The 23452-nt window shown below is 41.6% G+C and overlaps 1 protein-coding gene across 1 annotated transcript in view; it reads right to left on the bottom strand.

The window, feature by feature from the left end:
- Positions 1-2041: 2041 nt before the first annotated feature.
- SORCS3 (sortilin related VPS10 domain containing receptor 3) overlaps positions 2042-23452 on the bottom strand; it is a 216492-nt gene continuing 195081 nt past the window's right edge. Inside the window, exons 21-28 of the mRNA XM_074875690.1 lie at positions 21120-21253; positions 16015-16138; positions 13247-13359; positions 11219-11350; positions 9235-9334; positions 7048-7153; positions 2710-2870; positions 2042-2106 (exon numbers count right to left, since the gene is read on the bottom strand). Coding sequence (XP_074731791.1) covers positions 2042-2106; positions 2710-2870; positions 7048-7153; positions 9235-9334; positions 11219-11350; positions 13247-13359; positions 16015-16138; positions 21120-21253 — 935 coding nt within the window. The remainder of the gene's footprint in view (positions 2107-2709; positions 2871-7047; positions 7154-9234; positions 9335-11218; positions 11351-13246; positions 13360-16014; positions 16139-21119; positions 21254-23452) is intronic.

Raw genomic sequence — 23452 nt, 5'->3', positions numbered from 1 at the left:
CTCCACCTGCAGACCCATCAGGATTATAACCTTTGAAAGACATTCCAGCCCATTAACAGAGTGAACACATGTAGCTGAGGCTGGTTTGTAGCCAACTGGCATGTTGCAATGCAGAGAGGTAGCAACTAACACCTGAATTCTAGCCATCTCCTCATTTCAGTCCAGATATATTAAAGGTGATGTGGAGTCCTGTATTCAGATCCTAAAAAATGGTAACAAACATTGTCACCTGGCCTCATTTCTGCCTCCTGTTACCATGCAAGCACTAGAATATCTTCCCAAAGTGCCTCCAATCTTCCTTCCACTCCTGCTTGGTCTTATAACTCAATACTCAGCAGAATAAGGTCTGTTTTTAACATCATCAACTCAAAAAAAAAAAAAAAATGCATAAAAGTAACTTACCACTAAGTCAACCTCCCGCTCCAAAATTCCACCACTCCCAAGGGCTATCCTCAACTCAGCATGCTAGAAGATTCCTGAAGAGCTTTTTCACTACCTTTTCTTCATTAACCTCCCTGCTCTAATCAGAACGCACCAACCCGTCATGCAGAAATTACTCTGATGGCATTTCCATCAAAAATTGGAAGCAGCCATTCTGCAGCACCCATAAGACTGACCTTTCCTAGCTCAGTGATGCAGGGTCTGACCCTGCATCCCCTTCTTCAAAGAGCAGTCCCTAATCACATGCATCATGTTCAGCCAAAATTTACTACTCTTACACATCCTGAACAGCACTTTGCTTCACCAGTTTAACTGCCAAAAGCATGACTTCTTACTGGGAATAAAGCTACTGCAACCTGGCCCACTGTTGAGCTGAGGTTGTAGTGGGTACTGCAAGCACACTGATATTTGCCCACACTGAGATGGTGATAATTTCACATTTGTTTTCCTCGTCCTCCCTAATGGATGTTACTAAGATACTTCTCAGACGTGGACAACAGTGACAGAGGTGAATAGATGATGAACATCATTAAAACATTCATGACAGACTTTCAGTCTGCTCCATCATAGGAAATGATACTATATATTTAAAAAAAAAAAAAAAAGGCTTGCAGTTATACACAGAGAAATAAACCGTGCTGTTTACAGACAGCAGTGTCAGATTGAAATATGACAGACAACTGGAACACACTCGGAACCAAAGCGTGATTCAAGTGCTCACCACGGTCCCTGGTTGGCTGGCGTGTACGAGCACGCGCACGTGTGTGAGTGCGCGCACGCGCATGTGTGTGCGTGCATGTGTGTATGTGGTTCAGGTTTTGTTTTAAACGTATCTTCTTTTACTAAACATTAAATTATTTCCCAAGAAATAAAAAGCTATGTACATTGTAATTATCTACAGTAGGCCTTCGGCATCCTCGCTATTCACATGCACGGGGTTTGGGCTGCATTCATAAACTCAGGCATGCTCCTTCACTGCTTGTGGTGCTGTCCCCTCCAGCCGATCTACAGTCCAAGGAACACTGATGGGTGTGTTTGCTCTGATTTTTTTTTTTTTCTCAGCAGTCAACAGTGCCAGAGGGTGACTGAAATTAAAAGTAATTAAAAGAGGCAAGATCCTGCAAAAGGCTGAGACATGCATGTCATTGAAAAGCAAGGGCTGATGGTATGTTGCAGAGCCTGGTCCAACAACCCAGTCTGAGCCTTCTGGCAGGATGAAGTAGCAGATTCATGACTTATTTTGAAAAGGGCTGAAAAGGGACAATTTACCTACAACGTGTTGCCTAAGGTACTATACCTACCTGTTGGATTTGAATATTTAATTCCCATTCTGTATTTAACAGGAGGCTGGCATTCAAATCCGATTGCACACTTGACTCATTCTTTGTTTTTTCTCTCTAATCTGATGAGTATTCCCTAAATATGAAGAACACCTGCTATTTATGAATGCAGCCCTGGTAAACAGAAAAAGCCCACCCCATCCCCTCCCAAATGATAATAATGACATATAACTCTTTCCTTTTTTTCATAATAATAATAATAACAATAATAATTACAAATAAAAAGTCAGAAATGTTGTAGACCAAGTGTATTCTCAGTATTAAACACTAGTGCAGTTGGGGATTTCCTTTGTGCTTTCACTGTTGGCAATTGTTGAGATGCTTCCTGCGGAGGAGAAAATGGAGAAGAGGGTCAGCACAGTGGCTTCAACAGTTTGGTCTATATTGCTTCTCACTCCTTCTTAGGATGTGCTTTTGTAAGTGCAAAGACAGAAAAGGTACTTAAAAGTAACACATCTTTTTCTGTATTTGCAATAAGCATGGAGCATGCAGAAAACCTGTTACTACAGCTCAGCTGACCAGCAATAAACTCATTAAGCTACTGGGGACATACTCACTTCTAATGATAGCACACCAATGGTTTAAGCTTGGCTCAGATAATACTTCTGAGGGTCCAGGGAATTTGGGACCCCTCCACAGGAGAGCCAGGGTCATGAGCAGGCATAGGTCTGAGCCACAGCCATTACTAACTCCTGTATACCTATTGTTGTTTCCAGGTTCCTACCTTGGTCATGTAACACTGTGAGAAAAGCTGAAAAACTGTAAGAAAAACTCCCTGTTACCATCTTGCAGAGAGATTTGTTCCCCACCTCACTGCATCAGGCTCTGCTTGTACCTGGGATCACAGTTGCTGCCTCTCCTAATACCCCAATGACCAACATTCTCACCCAGACTGTGAAACAAGCCCCAGCTGAGGGCTGTCTCTCACCCATCACTCGCGTGTCCAGCTCTTTGTCCATCAGTTCCTCAGGGTCTGTGAACTCACTCAGAGTGATTTTGGGGGCATTTTCACTTTGGCTGACAGAGCCAATCATTTCCTGCTCCTTGTCATGCTGAACTTGGGCATAGATGTTAATCCAAGGGATTTTCCTGTGCAGCAAAGGAAAATGAGAGGTTATGTTTTGTAACACAGGGATCCTTGGCATGTCATTGATTAATCAGACCACCTAAACTGAGACCAATCCCAGAAATGCAGCACTGGCACTGATGCAAAGTATCAGCTCTCAGAATGGTGAAAGCACCACAGTGATGTTCAGCTCTGAAAGTGCCATTAGCATCCACTAATTCCAACAACAGCCTAAAGCTATGCCAAACCTCAGGTCACCGCCTACCTATCCTGTGCTCAAAGTCTCCTCCAGCTGTAAACGTAAATGTTCTGGTCCTGCCCTTTTAAATAAGAAGTCATGCACACAGTGGACACTGCACCCAGCTCAGAGAGCAGCAATCACCTAAGTACAATCAGCTGCAGTTGCCAACTATTTATTACATTATCAGTGGTGCATTGGAAACCAAAACTAAAAAATCAATTTGAGTACTACTATCAACTAAGAAAAAATTTGCTAGGCTTGTTGCTATTGACAGGCCCACACTGACTCGGTAGGAATTGGCACATCAGAAAGAGATATAAAGAATTGGTCCTGCCTCAGAGTACAGAAAGGACTTGGGCCTCATAACTCCCATCCAAAATCTATATGTTACCATTTCATTGCAAAAACAGTTTGCCATGCTATGGATCATGCAAGTTTGCAGGGACTTATTTTCCCTTGCTGCTCAGGAAGCGAAGAAAGTGAAGAGATTATTTCTTCTTCCTTCTTCCAAGAGAAGTTAACTTGGACTGCTAGAACAATATCCTTGGAAGTCAGGTAGATAGGCCTAGACAGATAGTTAGATAGTAATCCCTGGTGGAACGCAAGTTTAAAATGAGAGAACTGAAAAGTAATGTGTTAAGCATCATGGGGGTTGTTAGGATTATCTGTGTGTAGTTGGCTGTTGGAAGGTGACTGCTTTTCCCAATGTCCTTAAAAGGACTCTGTGCCATACAGTCCACACTGCTAAGGAAAAAAAAAAAAAAAAAAGGAAATTTCAGATTATCTTTTCAGTTCTTTAAAGCACACAGGAGAGGGAAAGATGTGTTCAAAAGAGGCTATATAAAATGTCATCTCTTTATGCTAACCTGTCTGCTGCTGGATATGTCAGAAATTAAAAGCAGTGAAAATTGCCTCAACTCTCATGAATTCAATAGATTTAGGCTGATTTTAGTCCAATGAAGTTCTGGCCTCAAACAACTTGTGCTATTGGTGTGATTTGGCATTTTGTTCTTAACCAGCAGCAAGTCAGGACATATTTGGGATGTTTAGCAGCAGTTAACAAGCGTGTTCTCTCCCTTTCTAACCTTCAGACATGCCTTACAGATCACTAGAAGACATAAGCACCACACAGGGAATGCACACATCGGGTGAGAGAGGGCAAATGCATTCCCATAGGATTTAAGTGCCCAGAATACATCTGGAGGTGTACAGAGATGTGGACATGAGAACAAGCTGGAGATATTGGAAGACTTAGTTTTGCTTCCAAACAATGCAATGGTAGAGAAGTGATAGTCTTCTGAGCTTTGAGAGGAAAGGTGAGAAAAGCTCTTTAGACTTGTGAGGCAGAGAGCTTCCAGGTACTTCAGAGAGTTAGGGAAAAAAGAAACTGAGATGGCTGTACATATGTGAATCCACTCACACATAACTCATCCTGCTGTGCCTTTCAGCACAGTCACAGCTGGCTACAACATCCCACCACATATCTCTGAGCACACACGCACACTCACACACTCCTGCACTCCTGTCCCAGGTCACATACACGCTGACTGCCCCATTGCCCCACTAATACTCGCCACCCATACACACAGTATTAACGTTCTATATGCTCAGTCTTCCAGCAAAGAAACAATCTTTTTACAAATTATTTCCCTACTTTTCCCCCTTCCTTCCTTTTCCACCCAGACCTCCTCAACAAGCATCTCTCTGGCAGCAGTGTTTAACATGCCTACTGAGTCTATAACTTGATAGACTCATAATAAGGAGTCTGTGTGCAAACCAGCAAAGCACCGATTCTATGAAGTTGTAGAATTAAAAATTCATGCAGACCCATGCTCTCCCCACAACGTTTTCCTGTAAGCAGCAGTTCTGTATTCAGGCTGGGATCACCATTAATCAGAAAAGAACATATGGGTAATGGACCTCTGCATCACTGAGAGCTAGAGCAAAGCTTTTGTTATCACCTCCTTTTTCCAGTAAGAATTGTTGCATGCTCTCACTTCTGATCCATTGAGCCAGAGGTTTTAGACAGAGCTGAAAAGTTGCTTTCTATTCTGAAAAATCAAGCTGAGGACATTGTCGGTATCTGACTTAAACCTAAACTTTGTCAGTTTGACCTGGTTTTGTGCTCTTTGGGACAGAGCAGATAAGAAGGGACACCAAGTCGATGAGCTTTGGGCTAAGCAAAACCAATGTTTTAACCACCTTTGCCCTCACTCCCAATTTGTAATACATTAAATTTTCAGACAGATTTTAACAAGGCAGGGTCTTCCCAGCCCTGAAGCACAGCACAAGGCTGATGGCTGCTATGCCCAATGCTCAGGATGCTTAAGTAGTACAGGAGTCAGTTTTATAACCTGTAGTAGCATAACATGACCTGGAGACTGCCAAAGCAGAGTGGATTACCGAGCTCCTCATTGCTCTCTGGCAGCCTGAATATACAGATCCTTCTTCCTAGAAATGGATTGCTGACCACGGAGCCAAAGACATTAGGCTAAATCTAAGAAAACATCTCACCAAGACACAAAGGAAAGCACGTCCTACAAAGAGTTGTACCTACGTCTTGACACATCTCCCAGAGAGACTTCTTTGCCTTCCTCATCCTACATCTGGGAGTCAGAGAAATCATCAGCTGCTTCCCCAGCACATTATTAAATCAATGCCTTAAACAAGTCCCATGTCCCATTCCCCATCCACCTGGGAAGCTGTATTCTGCCTCACAGAAGCAGAGAAAGGACTTCAGACTGCAACGAGAAAGTCACACTGAAGACCTGAAAATCTGGACCTGAGCAGGTTCACACACATGGGTGCTCTGGAAATTGTTCTGAACCACTGAAGTCAGTGGAAGCTTGGTAACAGATCTTGATGTGCACAGGATCAAGCACTAGAAGCAGTGCCACCCACTGATTTTGACAATGGTTAATGCAAGAGGTTAGAAAGGAGGGGAGCTTTAAACCTGGACACTAGGATACATGCCTGTTATAATCCCATTTTTAATATTGTTTGTATCCCACCAACATCATTAAGGAGTGCTAGTCTTATTGTGGGCTGCAGAAAAGCTCAAGAGAGAAACATGTAGCTGGAATCTGGACAGGAAAGCTCTATCTTCGCAGTTTGGAGTAACTACTCATGTCCAGAAATTTTTTTTTTTTTTTTTTTTTTTTTAAGTCAGACTTAGTTTATGCTTCTAATACAATATTTTACCACTGGACAGGATCTGGGCACATAGACCATTTGACACAGTAAGTACTGTACTGAATGCAAAGTTCCTCCTAAGCAGTTCCATCTGCCTAAAATATATTCCCATAAGACAGCCCTTCAGCAAATAGGCCACTTTATCCCATATTTTGTTTCACAGCTTGCAGCAGCAACTGCCATGGGCCAGCACAGGTCCTGCCTGCTGCCTGCTAGCAAAAGGTTTATATTAACATCTGGCAAAGAAAATCTCAGCACAGATTCCCAAAGGCATTTTGATGCTTAACACAAAATTTCTGGCTTTGAGTCTCCCACCTTTAACATAATCACACCTGTTCCTCTGCAAGACTAAACTATTCACTTTGCAAGGTACAAATGAGATACTGCTGCACTAAGGCAGTTGGCCAGGTGGATGTAGACTGTAGGATGACATCCATCATGTGATTTTTTGACTAAGTCTGTATTGTGTAGCTCAGTACTCAGTGAACATGCAGGGTTCCCATTTCTGATCTGTAGTTCAAACATCTGCTGAGGCATGTCACAGCTTGATTTCTGAACTCTTGGTGAGCTTTCAGAGAACTGAGTTTGTGGTGGAAGGGCAGTAGATGGTCTTTTCTCTTTATATGAGATACAGGGAATTATACTGGTCCAAAGCCTTAGGCCAGCATAACTCACTCTATACCTGCAATCCAGGCACTGCTCTGCCTACATTTCCTGTAAACCACCCAGTTTCTCCTCCTCCCATCCCCCAAAGTTTATCAACTTACCTCTTGAATTTGTAGATTAAAAAAACAGCCAAGCCTACAAACACCACAGACAACAACATCAGCATCGCCGAACTGCTATGACCCGTGCTCGAATCAACAAGAGGTGCTGTGGGAGGAAAGGCAGAGCATTACATTTGCAAGATATTATTAGGGAACACAACTACCATAGGGTTGAGCTCAACTCTGTCTTTGCCACATCTGCTTTATCCCCACTGTGTGGTGTATGCTGGTTTTGGCAAGACCACTTAGTAGGAAACAAATTGACTCTCTTGTCCTTTGAAAGCCAAGCTCCTTTTTCAAGAGAGTGCAGTCTAACTTCTCCTAGTGAAAAGGCACAGCAAGCCATGCTTAGCTGAATGGCTGATGACTCCCATGTTAACACTCTGGGCTATTTCTTTTCAGGCTTTTCCAGGGACTGGAGCGGAAATGAAATTTATGAAGTGTGACTTAACGCATGTCTATTCCCCTTCGGAGAAGCAACCTCAGAGCATGCATGAACAGCACGACTCCCATCTTTCAAGGACATATGTCTGTCTCACATGTGACAGGGATTGGGTCTTTGTGAGAAGCCTCAGGATTCATCCTTGTATTGGACCTTCCAGACTTTTTAATTGAGTCAGTTTTCATAATGTGGAGGAGCCCAAAGCAATAATCCTGGACCAAAGCACATGCTACGTTGTAACATTTTGGAGATCTGATCCATCTATCCTTGACATTTTGGGTGGGCTAAATAAAGTGTATTACCATAGGTTGTTTATGCAGCTATTCCCAGAGCTCATTGGAGCAGACCATCTTAATGGCCTGAGCACTGTGCTGAGAATGGAGAGTCTGATGAGAAGTCTCTAATGATGCGCAAATGATTGTAAGTAGCAGCTGAGTGTTTCTCACTGCATAAATATTTGGTTTTGGTTTTTTACTGTTCTCTATTCTTTTTCTGTCACCCAGAGTCTATGCAAATAGTCACTTCTGGTTCCATTGCCAAATTTTCACACCTAAGAAAGAGTCTGATCCTGACATTATTCTGTTTCTACTACTTCCACAGACACTTTTGTGAAAAAGAACTGACTGTCATTTCACCTGAGTCAAAATACTATGGGAATGGTCATGAAACAAATGCAGCATCCCCACTTGAGGGGGTGTGAGAATAGTTGAGCACTGTGAGCTAAATCTACACTTGGCAGTGTCTTGCTAGACCAAATCAGATTCTGAACCTGGAGACTGCAGATATTTGGATCTCATTCCCAGTTTTGCAAATTAATTCATTCCAGCCTACTTCTATTAACATCTGACTGTCATCCCCAAATAACAGTCAGAGAGTGAAGGCAAAGAGACATTACCTATAAACTATGTCATGAGCCTTTGTTTAGCCCAGCTCTTGTCTCTCTGAGAGTCTCATGTAAAAAGAAGCTGAACTGTATTATCATGGGACATGAATCCAAATCTTTCAGAGGGGCTTTCAACAGTATCACATGCACAGATCCTACACTTCAGATAATTGCAAGGGCAGTCATAAAAAGCAAGGGCGAGAGCTTCAAACTAGGCTAGCCGAAATTCTCAGCAGCAGTTGAGAGCTTCACACTAGGGTGGTTTAAAGCAAAGGGGGTGATGAAGCTTAAAGTGACTATTCATGACTCTGTGCGAAAATGGAGAGAAGTAGCGTTGAAATTTAAATAAGTTCTAATTTGTAGAAGTCAATATTCAGGCACGTATTCCCTGTAAGAGGCCTAGATCTTCTTTTCATGAGTACTTTGCCCCTATTAAGCTTCTTGGTTAGTCATTACATTAACAAGCCCTTTGCAATAAGGATTGGATCCAATATCCATGAGAGTTAGTAATACTCCCACTGAATTCCACAGGTGCCAAATGAGGGCTTAATAAAACACCATTCACCCGATTTTCTCAAACACCTAAAAACCATCAATGCACTAGTTAGTTAAGCCATAGGGAACTCTTAAAAGGTACTTTTAATACTTGTACAAACTGGTGCATGAAGATGCCACTGCTGAATTCTGGTTTTGACACTTCTTGCTTCTGCCACAGACAGTGTCTCAATACGACCAGTCCTACATATCCCAGTAGCACATACCAAACTGTGAGTGCTCTGATGTAGACTGGTTTTCCCGGAGTTGTCTGAATAGAACCACGAGTTCAATAGAACCACGGCTATGTATTTGACTCCACACTCACCTAATGTTAACTGAGTAACATACACAATCACTTCAACACCAGGCTTCAGCTCAAACTGGACCAGGTTCTGGTTGAGAGCATTAAAAAGAACTTCTACCACCTGATGAAGTAATAAGAGATACGATAGTTAAAATATAGAAGACAGCAAGCTCTGGAGAACATTCAGGAATGCATGTAGCCTGTGAATAGTGACTAACATCTCTTACTGGCTTCAGAAAGAGGGGGAAGAGAGAAACTGGGGAAGTGGAGAGAAACATGTACATGTGTTTTGGATGGAACTGAGTGCTATTGCATGCAAGACTCCCTACAGGACTTCTGAGACTCATGGAGTATGTTATTATACCTCTCCTGGGAAGCAAACCAAGAAAGTTAGCAAATTTATCTTTAGTTTTTTGGTGGTAGGGAAGAAAGAAAAAGAACTAAGGATATTTTCACCCTCCGCAATGTCCTGTGAGTTTGATCTAATGCACTTGGAAATCACTGACATATTGGCCTTTCATTGATGGATGATTGAACTGAGTGAGGTAGTCCAGCCTAGTAACACTTCTTTGCTCCCATCAATTCAGGACAATCCTAGTCGTGTAGCTCCCATTTAAATAGGCTGTTGGGGATGAGACAATCCAGTTTTGAAGATTAATAGCAAACTTGCCGTGTTTCTCCTTTGTTCAGAAGAGGGGCCTTCGACTGGAGTTTACTCATAGCTCAGCAACTATGATGTGTTATTTGGTTGTTTCAGAGCACATATTTGGCATGTCACGCTGGAGCCTGGCTTTGTTAATGCCTATTCTCCCTAGAGCAGTTTTGATGGTCAGGGCACAGCTACTGAATAGTTCTGATGGCCTACTCTCCAGGACACAGCTCCTCAAGCAGAATCCAACCAAAGTACAACTCAGTAGACAGTCAAAATTAGAGCACTAGAGCTTCAAGCCTCACGGTCAACTAGTCAGAAACCTAATTTGAGATGTGTGCTGATATATAAAATATCGACACAACAGCTTGTTCGGACGGAATTCTAGTATGGGTAGATCCTACTGAACAGGATGGAAATGACTCGAAGAGGATCCCTCCAAAATGCCTTCCAAACCTTCCCACCACAATGCCTCTCTTCCGTACACCTGCCACCATAAATTTAAGAGGCGAGTTTTGCTAGCTTCCTAGGACAAATGTACTACTCTGAGGGGACTGACTGCTCAGTGGGTGACAAGAGTTTCCAAAGAATTCAGCAGTCCTCTGAATTATTTAATGTTTGATCACAGAAGAGTTACTCCTCCAAGAGTTACTTGCACATGGGCTCACACATAGCTTGCATGCAGTTAAAATGCTGCATACGAGAACATTAGCTGGGGCTAAGCAGCCTTTCCAGTGGTACTTCACTCCTTTGCCTTTATAGAGCTGATTTAATCACTTGGTAATTCTAGCATGAAAGCTTCAGCAGACTAGTGCTGTTGTTCATAGCTCTTCCCTTGCCTGCATATCACTGTTGCTATTCATCACTGTAATTACCTATTTATCTAAATGGATGGATATTGTAACTTCCAAATATAGTTTGCACACGCCATTCACTGCTGCAGAAAAAAGAGGTCTTGTTCCAGTGATATACGAGCTGAAGAGCCTGATTTATTTTTACTAAACCTCACTATATTATCTTGCTGCTTTGGCCTCTGTCTATTAGCATTCCTCTAGGGAGTAGAGGAAGTACATATTCAAGGTTCCTTTGGCCATAACTACTGTAATAAGGACACACCACTGATCTAGGAAGAACCACTCCTGGTAGACTGTGACATATCTCAGTGAGGTATTAGAAAAGCATGTTTTTCCTCTGAAAATAATTTTCTTTAATGCCATAAACTATACTGCCACAGTCCCAGATGCATCCAATTCCATCACACTTATTGTAAGTCATTTCCAGTGCTGCACAAGTTAAGGGACCCATCTGCAAATGGTGTGACAGGAATGAATGTTCCATGAATCCTTCTTTCCTTACTTGCTCCAGATCAGCCTCACTGCTTTTCCTCCTCTCTGTTGTGTTTTTATGGGGCAGTATGAAGAGTTCAGCAGAAGTAGGCAGCCCAGGAAATACAGCTACCAAGATCTGTTCATCAGGGATACCAGTCACCTAAAAGAAAAGTAAAAAGGAGGTCTCTAGCTGCTATTCTGTTACTGATCCTTCCATTCACTATGGGAAACTGTGCTCCCATCAAATTGTTATTTGCCAGTTCCACTGTAGGTGTTGTGCTCCTAGTGAGCTGTTCTGCCCATTTGGTGGGTCAGAAATAGAGGTTCCAATAATGATTCACTCTACTTAATTTCTGCAAGTAAATGCAGGCTTTGACAACACTCCTGGATGCAAAGATCCCAACCCGAAGTCCAAACTTATCATGTCTCTAGATCTGAATTTTCCATATAGCCCTTTCTTGCTATAAAAGAATGACCCAAAGTCAGATCCAGAAAATCTGGCTCAGAGAAACCACTGGTGAGTGTGCAACTAACAGGGATATATGAAGAAAATTGCCTGCAATCACCTTCTAACACCAGGTTATGAGGATCCACATTTGTCATAGATGGATAACTTGTCTCCAGTGAGAGAATTTTTAGTACTGGGGCTGATTTAGAGGGCTGTCCTAGGAGCTGCTCGGTTTGCTGAACCAAGAGTCAGCTCCACACCTGACTCTCACAACTGTCTTCAGCATGACCTGCTCACTGAGGCTACTGCCCTCTCTCCCCAAATCCATGCTATGCATCCTCAGTAGGGCAGGAAACCTCTCCTCCCTCAAACTCTCTGCTATATGAGGCTAACACCATTAGCTCTCTTGTCCTACCCCACCTCAAGCTTCTTGACCTCATTCCTGAACTGAAATGTATCAATGGGGCAGCCCATTCCTGGTGATCCATTCTATAAGGATAGACCACAGGCTGCAACCAAACAGTCATGAAAGGATATACAAAAAAGCACTTCCACATGATTTCAACTGTTTTCTGTAACCATTCATCGTTACTACCTAATTAATTTATTTTTTTTCCAACCTTGACTCTGAATAGAGTAAAAGGGAACAACAGTTTAAACAAATGAACTTAGTGTTTTCTCAGGATGGGAAAACAATCAAGGAAACTCTTATAAACTGTGACTTTTGAGTGGGCTGTGGATGAGAAAAGCTGAGCAGAAATGCACTTTCTTGGTAAAAATAATCAGCTTCCATTTCTAAGAACAGCTGCAGCTGAAGAAAAAAAAAAAGCAAGATACATTTTTGGCAGAATGTAAAAAACACAAAAGCTTGCCTAAATGTATTTCCTGATTTCACACAAAACCAAAGTCTCTAGCTATCTGATATAATAAATTATTCTGTCCCCTTTCCTGCAAGAATGAGTGCTAGTTTACATATTCTAATTAATCCCAAAGGAAGATTCAGCATCTTCCACCCACAGAAGTCTCTCTTTGTCCTGTATTTTAAAGGTAAATTTATTTTCCCTCTGAATCCTTATTTTTCGCCCCAGTTGGAAAGGGAGTAGAGCTTTATAACGTTCAGCAGTTGCAACACTTAGCTGCATGTTGAACTCCTGACTGAGTATCAGGAAGAGGTAAGAGTATCTTCCTCATGCATCCAACATACTACACTGTCTGTCTTCTGGGATGAAGTAGATCACCTGTTTAACAACACAGAGTAACACTATCCAAATATTTGGAGTAGAAAACAGTAGATACTGTAATATCAATTTGGCAAAATAAGAATAATAATGATACTATTACATTCTATAATCTGTAAAGTCCTCAGGGATATTAAAAGCTGAAAAGCACCATAGAAACATTAATAAAAGTAATTATAATATTTCCACAAAATTCCCAATATAGTTTGCCTCTGAAAAAAGATCCAGCATATTAAGAAGCTTTTTATCGATTTAAAATGATAGCTTCATTACTGCTGTTCTTTCCCATTCTTTTAAGATGGCATGTTGAAAAAGTGTGTATTTTCACAGCCTAGTCAATGTTAGTACAGATGAGAAAACAGATGCTCACCTGTGCTAGAGCTCTCTTGATGACTTTGCCAATGTCTTGTCTCCATTCAGGGATGTCAGGGTTATGGTAGTCCAAGTTGGGAGAAAATGACAGGAGCTGAGATTGGAAATACTCTAGAATAGAAAAACAGTATTTATGAGAAGATTAAATAGGCAGTGTTCAGTGCACAGCCAAGGGTGCAGAAGTCAACAGGAACACCATAATTAAGTTATCTTAAAGCAAGAGAGAGAGGAAAGAAAAAAAAAGGGCTGGATAACACTAAGCAGGACAGAAAGCTTGCAAGAAAAGAATTCTTTTAATGGTTCTTATAAAGGACATTTTGCTCTAATGCCAACTTGTGACTTTTCCCAGAAGAAATGGAAACAAGAATGAGAAAGGTGAGAGGATGCCTCTAGGCTTTGTAATTTTGCCACTCAACTTCATCAGATTCTGCTTATAAGGAAGTTGACCAGTAAATAAGGCAGCATCTGGCTGAAATTTAGAAGGTCTGTGCAATTGCATGCATTGTGTTCTGCAGAGCAACACTTACTGTAAGTAATGTTTTCAAAAGCAAGTATAACCTGTTTGCTGTCCTGGAGGGAAGCCGGGAGTGGATAATACCCCAACAACTCAGAGCCCAGTGGTGCTAATGACTGGCTAATCAAGCAATGGCTATTCATAAAACTGAAATTACTTCTTAACTGACTGATTGCAGGGAGGAAGAAAAACTTCCTAGACTTCAAATAAGGAAAAATTTAAATTTTTCTCCAATTCTAACTCTCTCCTCCGGTGTCACCAGAGATCAAGCCTGGAATCCTTATGACAACTGTGGTTTGGGTCAGCAGGAGGCACAGATCCAAGATGGGAATCACACTCAGATATAAGTTCTCAGGGTAGAAGACTTACTTTTCTGTTTTTGGAGATGTGTTGTGTCTCACTTTGAAGCACCTGATCTCCAGACACTTCAAATAAGTACCATTAATCATTTGAAAGAAGGTACCATTTTTAGATCAAGATAAACCAGCAAGAGTATAAATGAGGAAATCCACAGAATAGTAGGGATGTGCTAGCACAGTATTTATGTTGCATCTTTTGCAAGATCTGTTCTTTCTTTTTAGATGGTGCAGTATATTTTTAAAAAAACAAGCATCAAAGAGAGCAGGGAAACTCTCTCAAGTTCTGAAGGCTTAACCCAAAGACTGATATTTAAAGCCTTTGACTTTTGAATCCTCAGTACCAATTTATTTTTTAAGTAAATTCTGTTCTGTTAATCACAATTTGAGAAAACTCTGAATAAATCTCATCCACTGCTAACACCAGAAAGCCATGTCTTCCTGTATAGAGCCATAATAACTTAACACAGGACACAGACTGAGAGCAGAGCACATGTTTCCCAAAGGTGTGATTCATTTGTGTACTCAGACTTGAACTGATCACCAGACTGGGGGTCTGGAAGGACTCCTTCCTTAGATCAGGCAGGTCAGTCTGCAGCACAGCACTGCATAGGACTATCTGGATGTTTCAACCAGATCAATTTCTCTTTGTGATAAAGCCAAAAGCTTTGGATCTTTTAAACAGAATGTCACATTTCCTTACAGGATGTTTAAAAACAAAGAGTGAGGGACACTCTGTGGCGCCTACTGGGACCAAAGATTGAGATCACCTGCGGAGACCCCTCTCAGATACACTTGATTCAGGTTTATTCCAGAAACTAGTGGAAAGATGCAAGTTTCCCAGAAGTAGACACTGCATTTTGCAATGCTCAAAATTATCAAGTAAAGGGTTACTTATATTTGCTAATAGCAAGCTTGGATATTACTAAATCACATTAACAAATTATTAAAACCCATTGCATTTACAGCCGGCAATCAATAAATATCTATCTAGCTGGTTGTTAAATCTGAGCTTACAGCCTTCCAGTCACCAGCAGGACATTTATTTATATTTAATAACTGAAACAAGACACACATAGTTCACAGGACACACAGTGCAACCCAAGTTATTTGAAGACCAGGTCTCTCATAAAACTTGCTATCCAAAGAAAAGCTTGCCCTTAAATGCTGGATGCCAATAACTGGATAAGGAAAATGCAGACTAGCCCAGGGTGGAAATTATTCTCTGGAGAAATCTCAAAGTCCTGACCAAAACTGCTGAGAGCACCCTTCCACTCAGCCTTTATCAAGCCCCAAACAGGGTAAACTCTGTGGTCTGCCAAAGGGTGCTTTTTGGGGCTCACGACATGCAGATATGGCAAGAACGTGCCAAATATTACCCACAGAGAAGTCCAGTGGACATGCTTAGACCTCCAGCTGTAGCATGAAAGATGACAGAGATACCAACAACAGGCCATTTCTGCCCCGTTTTCCAGGTCCCTGCCACTTATACAGTCACTGTATAAAGAAAAATACCAACTATATTCAGGCCACCTTAATGACGCACTATAATTACTTCTTTCTGCAGCTAGGAAGCAGGGGGAAGGCAGCCTGGCTACAGGTCTAAGCGTTTTTTCTTTTGGGAGTTCCCAGTCAGGGTGTACAGACAGACCAATAGGCAAAGGAGACACCAGTCAATTTACTACAGTGCTAAGCTTTCAAATTTGGCTAGCTGCTCCATCCAATTCACTTCTGTATTTTGTGATCATGACACATCTGAGCTACTTTGTCTACAGTTTGTCTTCAGAGGTTCCTCAAGGCACTAGGGAGTTCACAGAGTTCATTTAGGTTCAGCAACTGCCTGTTCTTCACCACTAGATACCCGCCTGAGATTTGATTGTAAAAGGCTGAGGGTACCATGCACTGCAATCTCCTTGGTGTCCTGGATGAGGGTGCTGCCCGCAGCAACTTGCACAGTGACAGTGTTCATCCCCTCCACAGTGAAGGTGTATGAGATGCTGCTCTCCAAGGTGATGAGGGGCTGCAAAAGATAAACACAGATGGCAATATCAGAATCTAGGTGATTAACTCAGGATCACAACATGCACCTGATTAATCCACCAGCCCACGATATCCTTCCTCCCTCATACAGGAATTGTGCTCCGAGCTTGCATGTCCTGCTAGGGCCTAAACGTGGTTCAAACACCACCCAGTGACAACTGTCTCATAGTCAAAGCTTTCTCTCACTTCAGGAAATGCTTCCTGAAATATTCTTCCACTGAAGTGCAACCCCTTGTGCTATGAATACCTCAATAGAGCACAGTCGGCAATTGCAGAATTAGTGCTGCAGAATGCAGTGTTGTACACAAACATACATCCACACTCAGCACAGTTGCTACATCAGCTGTACAAAACACAGGGTCCAGCCCAAACCAGCATTGAACATAAACCAAAGATGCGGATGCTTCTTCAAACAATCTATATTCTTCAGATTCAGGGCCAGTCCTTGCTCTTATGAGCACAAATCCATCTATCTCAGAACAACTCTGCTCAGGTGAGAGTGAGGGCACCCAGCATTGCCCTGTCCATGCTTTGAGCCTATAAACTAGTTCCAGCCATAAGCTGGCAAACCATCATAACAAGGCTGAAAGCATGACAACACTGTCTGAATGTGGCTGAATGGTTTCCAGAGTAAAGTTGGCCTAAATTTAGCCAGCTCAGAGCCCTGGCAGAGAAGGCTGACTTTATCTGCACCTTCTCAAACAAAAACATCCTTGATAGCACTACAGCTCTCCTTTTTGCACAGGAAATTCTCACACTGATACACATCTAGATGAGAAAAGTGCACCATGTTTGGGAAAAGATATTTGTATATTGAAAATCAAAGGTTTAGCCCTCACAGTGCCATTGATCTGACAAGCTGGTCTATAGACAAATCTCTTGGTTTCGATTAAACCGTTAAAATGGAAATAGTGATACTAGCCTCCATTACAAAAGCACACAGAGGTCTAAAAGCACAGAAAAAGCCATTGTACCATTGCTATTGTCCCTTTATTACCCTGCCAGTCTGTTTCCAGAAGAAAACGCCTAAACATTTACATTCCAGCTCTCACACTTCATCCCAGACTGTCAACTTGTCTGCGTTTCACAACAGTGGCCATATATGCCATTTTCATAGCCAAATCAAAATCTCCACTGGCATAGGCCAGACTGGCAAGCACATTTCCCTCCCTGCAGAATGCCACCTTTCTTTAACCCCCTCATCCATGAGCTGAAAAAGCAGTAGAAAAAATCCAATTCTGTTTGATCACATGGGACTGACAGACCAAGTCAGCAAGGGTGCCAGCTTGTGCTAGCCCTGGAGGTCTAGCTAACATATACACACATCCTGGACAAGCAGAATGGGCCTATATCAAACTGCAGTGATATTAGCAATCACAGAATGGTTTAGGTTGGAAGGGACCTTAAAGATCATCTACTTCCAAACCCCCTGCCATGGGCAGGGACACCTTCCACTAGATCAGGCTGCTCAAAGCCCCGTCCAACCTGGCCTTGAACACTGTCAGGGAGGGGGCAGCCACAACTTCTCTGGGCAACCTGTTCCAGTGTCTCTCCACCCTCACAGGAAAGAATTTCTTCCTTATATCTAATCTAAATCTACCCTCTTTCAGTTTAAAGCCATTATTCCTTGTCCTAACACTACACTCCCTGATAAAGAGTCCCTCCCCATCTTTCCTGTAGCCCCCTTTAAGTACTGGAAGGCCGCTATAAGGTCTCCCAGAGCTTTCTCTTCTCTAGGCTGAACAACCCCAACTCTCTCAGCCTGTCCTCATAAGGGGGGTGTTCCAGCCCCCTGATCGTCTTCGTGGCCTCCTCTGGACTGGCTCAAGAAGGTCCATGTCCTTATGTTGGGGGCCCCAGATTTGGACATAGTACTCCAGGTGGTGTCTCACAAGAGCAGAGTAGAGGGGGAGAATCCCCTCCCTCGACCTTATGGCCACAGTTCTCTTGATGCAACCCAGGATACGGTTGGGTTTCTGGGCTACGAACACACATTGCTGGCTCATAGTCAGTTTTCCACCCACTAATACCCCCAAATCCTTCTCCACAGGGCTGCTCTCAATCCATGCATCTCCAAGCCTGTATTTGTGCACGGGATTGCTTTGACCCATGTGCATGACCTTGCACTTGGCCTTGTTGAGTGTCATGAGGTTTGCACAGTCCCACCTCTCAAGTCTGTCAAGGTCCCTCTGGATGCCATCCCTTCCCTCCAGCGTGCTGACCACACCACACAGCTTAGTGTTGTCAGCAATCTTGCTGAAGGTGCACTCAATCCCACCATCCATGTGGCCAACAATGTTAAACTGCATCTGTCCCGATACTGACCCTTGAGGAATGCCAATTTTCCTGGAGGTTGCAGGTTGTGATTCTGTGCAAATGCAGATAAGATGAACCAATCTGGCCTTTAAAATTATAGTTTTTCCTTTTTGTATGTGTGTATGGTGGACATTCCATTATCACGGATGATTTCACCTCCATCATGGAGTTTTAACATTAAGCCAACTCCTTAATTTTGATTCAAGCACCAAGATCTGGAAACTAACTCTAAATTAAATCAAATAGTTTAAGGTTCATTTCCTCAAACCTATTAGACAGCTGGACACATTTATTAAACTGGACCTGTGTTAATCCAAGCAAATTGCCCTTTGGGTATACTGCAAAAATTAGCACAGTAGAAATTCAGTACAATGGTTCCAGCAGGATTGGGAAGGCAGCAGAAGAGTCTCAGCCAGGTCATTTGAGTCTAAGACAACATTCGTCTGTGCAGCAGCACAGAGAGTACCTTAGTGAGACTGCACAGTGACAGAAGACACATCTGGTTCTGCCTGGGATGCCTACAGGCTAAACAGGAAAAGAAGCTGCAATCCCTCAGCATGGAACTAGAATATATCACCTAACAATACCAGTTGCTATGCACAATATTACACATCTCATCCTTTAATTCACACACAAATCAGTGTCCCCATCTTCCACCTGTACTCAGAGCACCATAGTTTGCCCATGAGTGGGCACAAAGGATCTGATGTGTACATTAAACTTCCCAGAAGGAATTTTGATATGATGCAGGCTCTTTTCCTGAAAAAAAAAGGTGGCTGCTGCTGTTATGTCTATATCCCTTGCCATACTTCTGTCAGAGTTGAAGTACATTTCATGAGGTAGTTGGAGATAATGCTCTGCAAAGAATGAAAGGTGCTCTGGGTCTTTGATTTGGCCACAGGTAAGTGGCACCATCTTTACTAATCCACATCTCAACATATTTCAGCAACATGTACAAGCACCCCCAGGTAACATAAGGATGAGTTACTCCATGTGCAGTTATGTCCAAAGCATCCATCCCAAACACATCCATATGTGCTTGTACTCTGTTGCTCTGTCTGAAATTTAAACTAGAAGATAAAACAGATAACAGATCATATATACAACTCAGATGCAAGCATCATGAGAGCTGCATGGAAATCCAGCAAACACCACTGCTTTGCTCTACCTTTTCTAGATTACTTCCTATTTCAAAAAATCTTTTTTAAGGCCCTATTCACAACCAACTTCTATATTAAGGACAAAAACAATGGCAGGAAAACTCTGACACCTGGGTATGCTGGACAGATTAAGCAGGTGATCAAGTTACTGGTACCTAAATTGTCTCAGATGTACTTTAACAGATATTAATCTGTGAGGACTGAGCCAAATATACCTGAACTGTAATGTGATTTTGCATCCTTCTCTTCCAGTGCAGTATAAACTACATGGAATTACCTTGTACTTGTCATGGACTAGATGTGTGTATGTGGGTGGTTGCCATAGCTCAGCTAGGGCACAGCAACTTGCGGAGTTGTAATAAGTGGTTTTTGTTCCCAAGCTCTTCCAGTGCCTCAATTATGCTTCTACAAAAATAGGTGAGTTCTTACAGTAAGCTTCCTAACTTGGTGTAAAGTCCCAGTAGACACAGCATTATTTTTTTTTTCTCCTGCTACTTTTGGTACCTAGTGTAAGAGGTTAAAACACAAGCAGCTTTGTCAAAGAGAATAAAATACTTATGTGCCTGCTATTTTTTATCTCAAGTTCCGTATTTCATGTAAAATCCCTGTTTTTTTCTACTGTGATCTCACCTCAGTGCATACCTTCAGCTGCAACTCAATAACGTAGACAATGATGTGACTTAAACTGCTTTTGTAAATATCCGCAGGTATTACATTGCAAAATGTAATCAGCTGTATATTTCACAACTGTAATAATGGAGGACAGTACCTGTGTGTCAGCTGTCTCACTTCTAAAGCCTACAATAAAAACTGTAGCTAATAAGCAATCCTGCTCTCTCTGTTTAAAAGCATGACCACAACTTGTAACTTCATTTATTTTAAATATTGATAAAAAAGCTCCTTATAATAAATTTTTGTCAATCATTTGAAAATTCACTACAAAGAAGTCTCATCTCCCTCTCTAATATATGCAAGACTGTGAACAATAGTGACAGACAGACATAAACAATTCAGAGTGTAACTTTAAATTCTAGATACAACTGGTTATTTGAACACCAACAGATTTAAAGTTTAGTGTTGGAAGCCAGCGTTATATACTGAATACTGGTACATAATGGAAACCCCCATGGTCATTTGAACACCAGCAGTTTTTAAACACCGTGTTGAAAGCCAGTATTATCCCATATATAGTGGTATATAATTCAGTTAAGTTGCAAGTGAACACTGGTAATAACAGTGGTCTTCAAATCTCAGTAGGACTGATAACAACCAGATGTAAAAAAGTAATGACTCCTAAGAACAACTTGAGGCAGGAGGAAATAAACTCACAAAGGTTGAAGTTCAGATAATGACAACCCTTTTTAGATAAGGAAAAAACTAGAACACAAAAGAAGCAAGGGCAAGAAGTTTTGATTAGGGCTGAGAGAGTTCCCTGTCTGGTGCAACAAGCTTAGGAAGTAAAAATGAACCGAAGGGCAGCTGTACCTTGGTGCTGTTGCCAAACCACCAGAAGTAGGTAAGTGTGCCTGCCTGGCTGGGCCAAACTACTGCAGTAATGTTGATGTCCTTATTTCTGATGGCGACAAAGGGGACACTCAGATGGACGTGCTCCACTGGACCTGTGGGAAGAGAAAGTTCATGATTAGAGGCTTTGAGTTAAATCCTCCCTGTGCAGTTGCGAACAGCAAGGAGCTTTCCTTTAAATAAATGTTGGTAGTGAGATTCTATTATAGCAATACAAGAGAATTTCAGCAGTCAATAAGCAACAGAGGAAGATACCAGATTAATAAACATAATTTTTTTTTTCTTACTCTTAATTACAGGGGAGCCAGAAATGCACATTTTCCACAGTGCTAATTTCAGACATGGTCAGCACTGTGTTTAGAAGAATTTTTTTAAATGCAGTTTGAGGGAGAACAATGAACTGGCTTCACACTGGATAGGGCAAGCTGCTATTGAAAGCTTGAGGGATAGGACACAGGAGAGAAAGAAGGTGTTTTCTTGAAAATATATCCACTGAGCTACTAAGATTTGTGGGAAAATCATTTTAGCCAAGATGCCTTAAATCTGATTATATATGAGGCATTTATGATTAAATGCACCCTGACAGTTTTTTAGACAGTATCCAAAAGAAAAAGTCATGATTTTGGAAATCCTTGGTAAATTTTTGACTTTGGTCTGACCTTGAGAAGTCTTTGAGGAGTCACTTAGAACCAGCAAAAAGTTGTGAACTACTTGGAAGATGTATCCATTGGCACATCAGAGCATTTAACTGTCAGAGAACTTGTTTCTGAAAGACTTAAAGAATAACAAAGTATCAATGAAAAGTTGTGTCTAATAAATGCAAATGTCCGGAATGAGTCCAGTGCATGAAGTCCAAAATTAAGAAGCCAGTTCCTCTCCATAAAAAAAACATGTAAAAAATATTGAAGTTTTGTTTGCTAGTTTGTTTAAAGCTTTTACTATCTCCATTGTTTTCCTTCTTGTTTGATTTTTTTTGTTTTTACTAGTACTGAATTTAGGCTGGTAATTGTTGCAATCAGACAGTGTTACTGAGTCTTTCTGGATGGTACCTTCTAAAACAGCAAACAGACTATCACTGTAAGAAGGAAAGGATTAAATAAGAAAAAAGTGAGATTTTTTTCTTTAATAAGACATTAATTCTGGGAAGCAGGAGCTTTGCTGATTTTAACTGAGACGATCTTCCTGTGTTACCTCTCAGCTCTTCAAGCATGAAGTGGGGAGATTAATCACTTCTCCATCTACTTGAATTACCAGGATTTTGGAGAGCTGTTCTCTTACCACCAGAACATACAGCTCCAAGCACAATGGGACACTATTCTTGATTTTGGCTCCTTTAAAACATGTTCTTTTTTTTTCCCCCTCCTTTCCCAAGGGGTGTTTACCAGCAAGTAATTCCTGAATTCCGCCCATAGCAAGTACTCTGGGTTCCCAAGAATAGCAGGTTCCCCCAAATATTTTGTGTCAATGCATGTAAGCGGAAAAACACTAATATCTTTACTTCATTTAAATGAAGAGATGAGCAGCTTGATAGCAGATTCCAGAAAGGTGAAAAGTTGACTGACCACTTATAAAGCTGCAGAGTAGAAAACTACTGCTGCTTGAGGCCCAGGAGCTTCTTTCTCCTTTATTTTAGCATAGGATTCCAGCACCAGACAGATCGTATAATAACGGTGATTTATATAGCAGGCATTTTTGTCTGTACATTTGAGCTTCAAGGTCAAATCTCCTATATTGACTAGTACATCCAAATATATTAAAAGTCTAGTACTGAGGTATCATCCTATTTCAGTGTTAGTATAAATGGAAATGCTTGCAAAATATTTCCCTAGAGAGGATGATAAGTTAGCCACCCAAGAATGCTATAAAAATCAAAGGAGAGATCTGAGACGCTGCGGCAGAAGAGGGTAGAGTAGAACAACCAGGCTAAGCAACTGCCCCTCGTGGCATTCTGCTCTAAAGATCTTGCCATGAAAAAGCAGTTCCTATGAGAAAAATCAGATAATCCATACAAAGCTAGTTGTTATTACCAGGAAACCATCACTTTTGTCAGCTAATGGCCCAAGGTGAAGGAAAAAACAGTTAATGCTCTAATAACAGGTTGTTAAATGCAACCATGATTGACTTTGAGGGAATTATGAGCATAATAAAAGCTTCAAGGAACATTTATTCCATCACACAGGGAGCTTGAAATTAAAAAGAAGCAAAAAGTTCTTGAGTTTTGGAAGTTTCTGACTTGCTTCCTTCCAGCAGAAAAGCTCAAGTAAAAGACAGACAGGCTAGAAGATATTCTGACA

Source organism: Strix uralensis, chromosome 7 (genome assembly GCF_047716275.1).
Source record: "Strix uralensis isolate ZFMK-TIS-50842 chromosome 7, bStrUra1, whole genome shotgun sequence".
NCBI lineage: Eukaryota > Metazoa > Chordata > Aves > Strigiformes > Strigidae > Strix > Strix uralensis.
The sequence above is the reverse complement of the archived record's forward strand: the minus strand, read 5'-3'. Positions and strand labels throughout refer to the sequence as shown.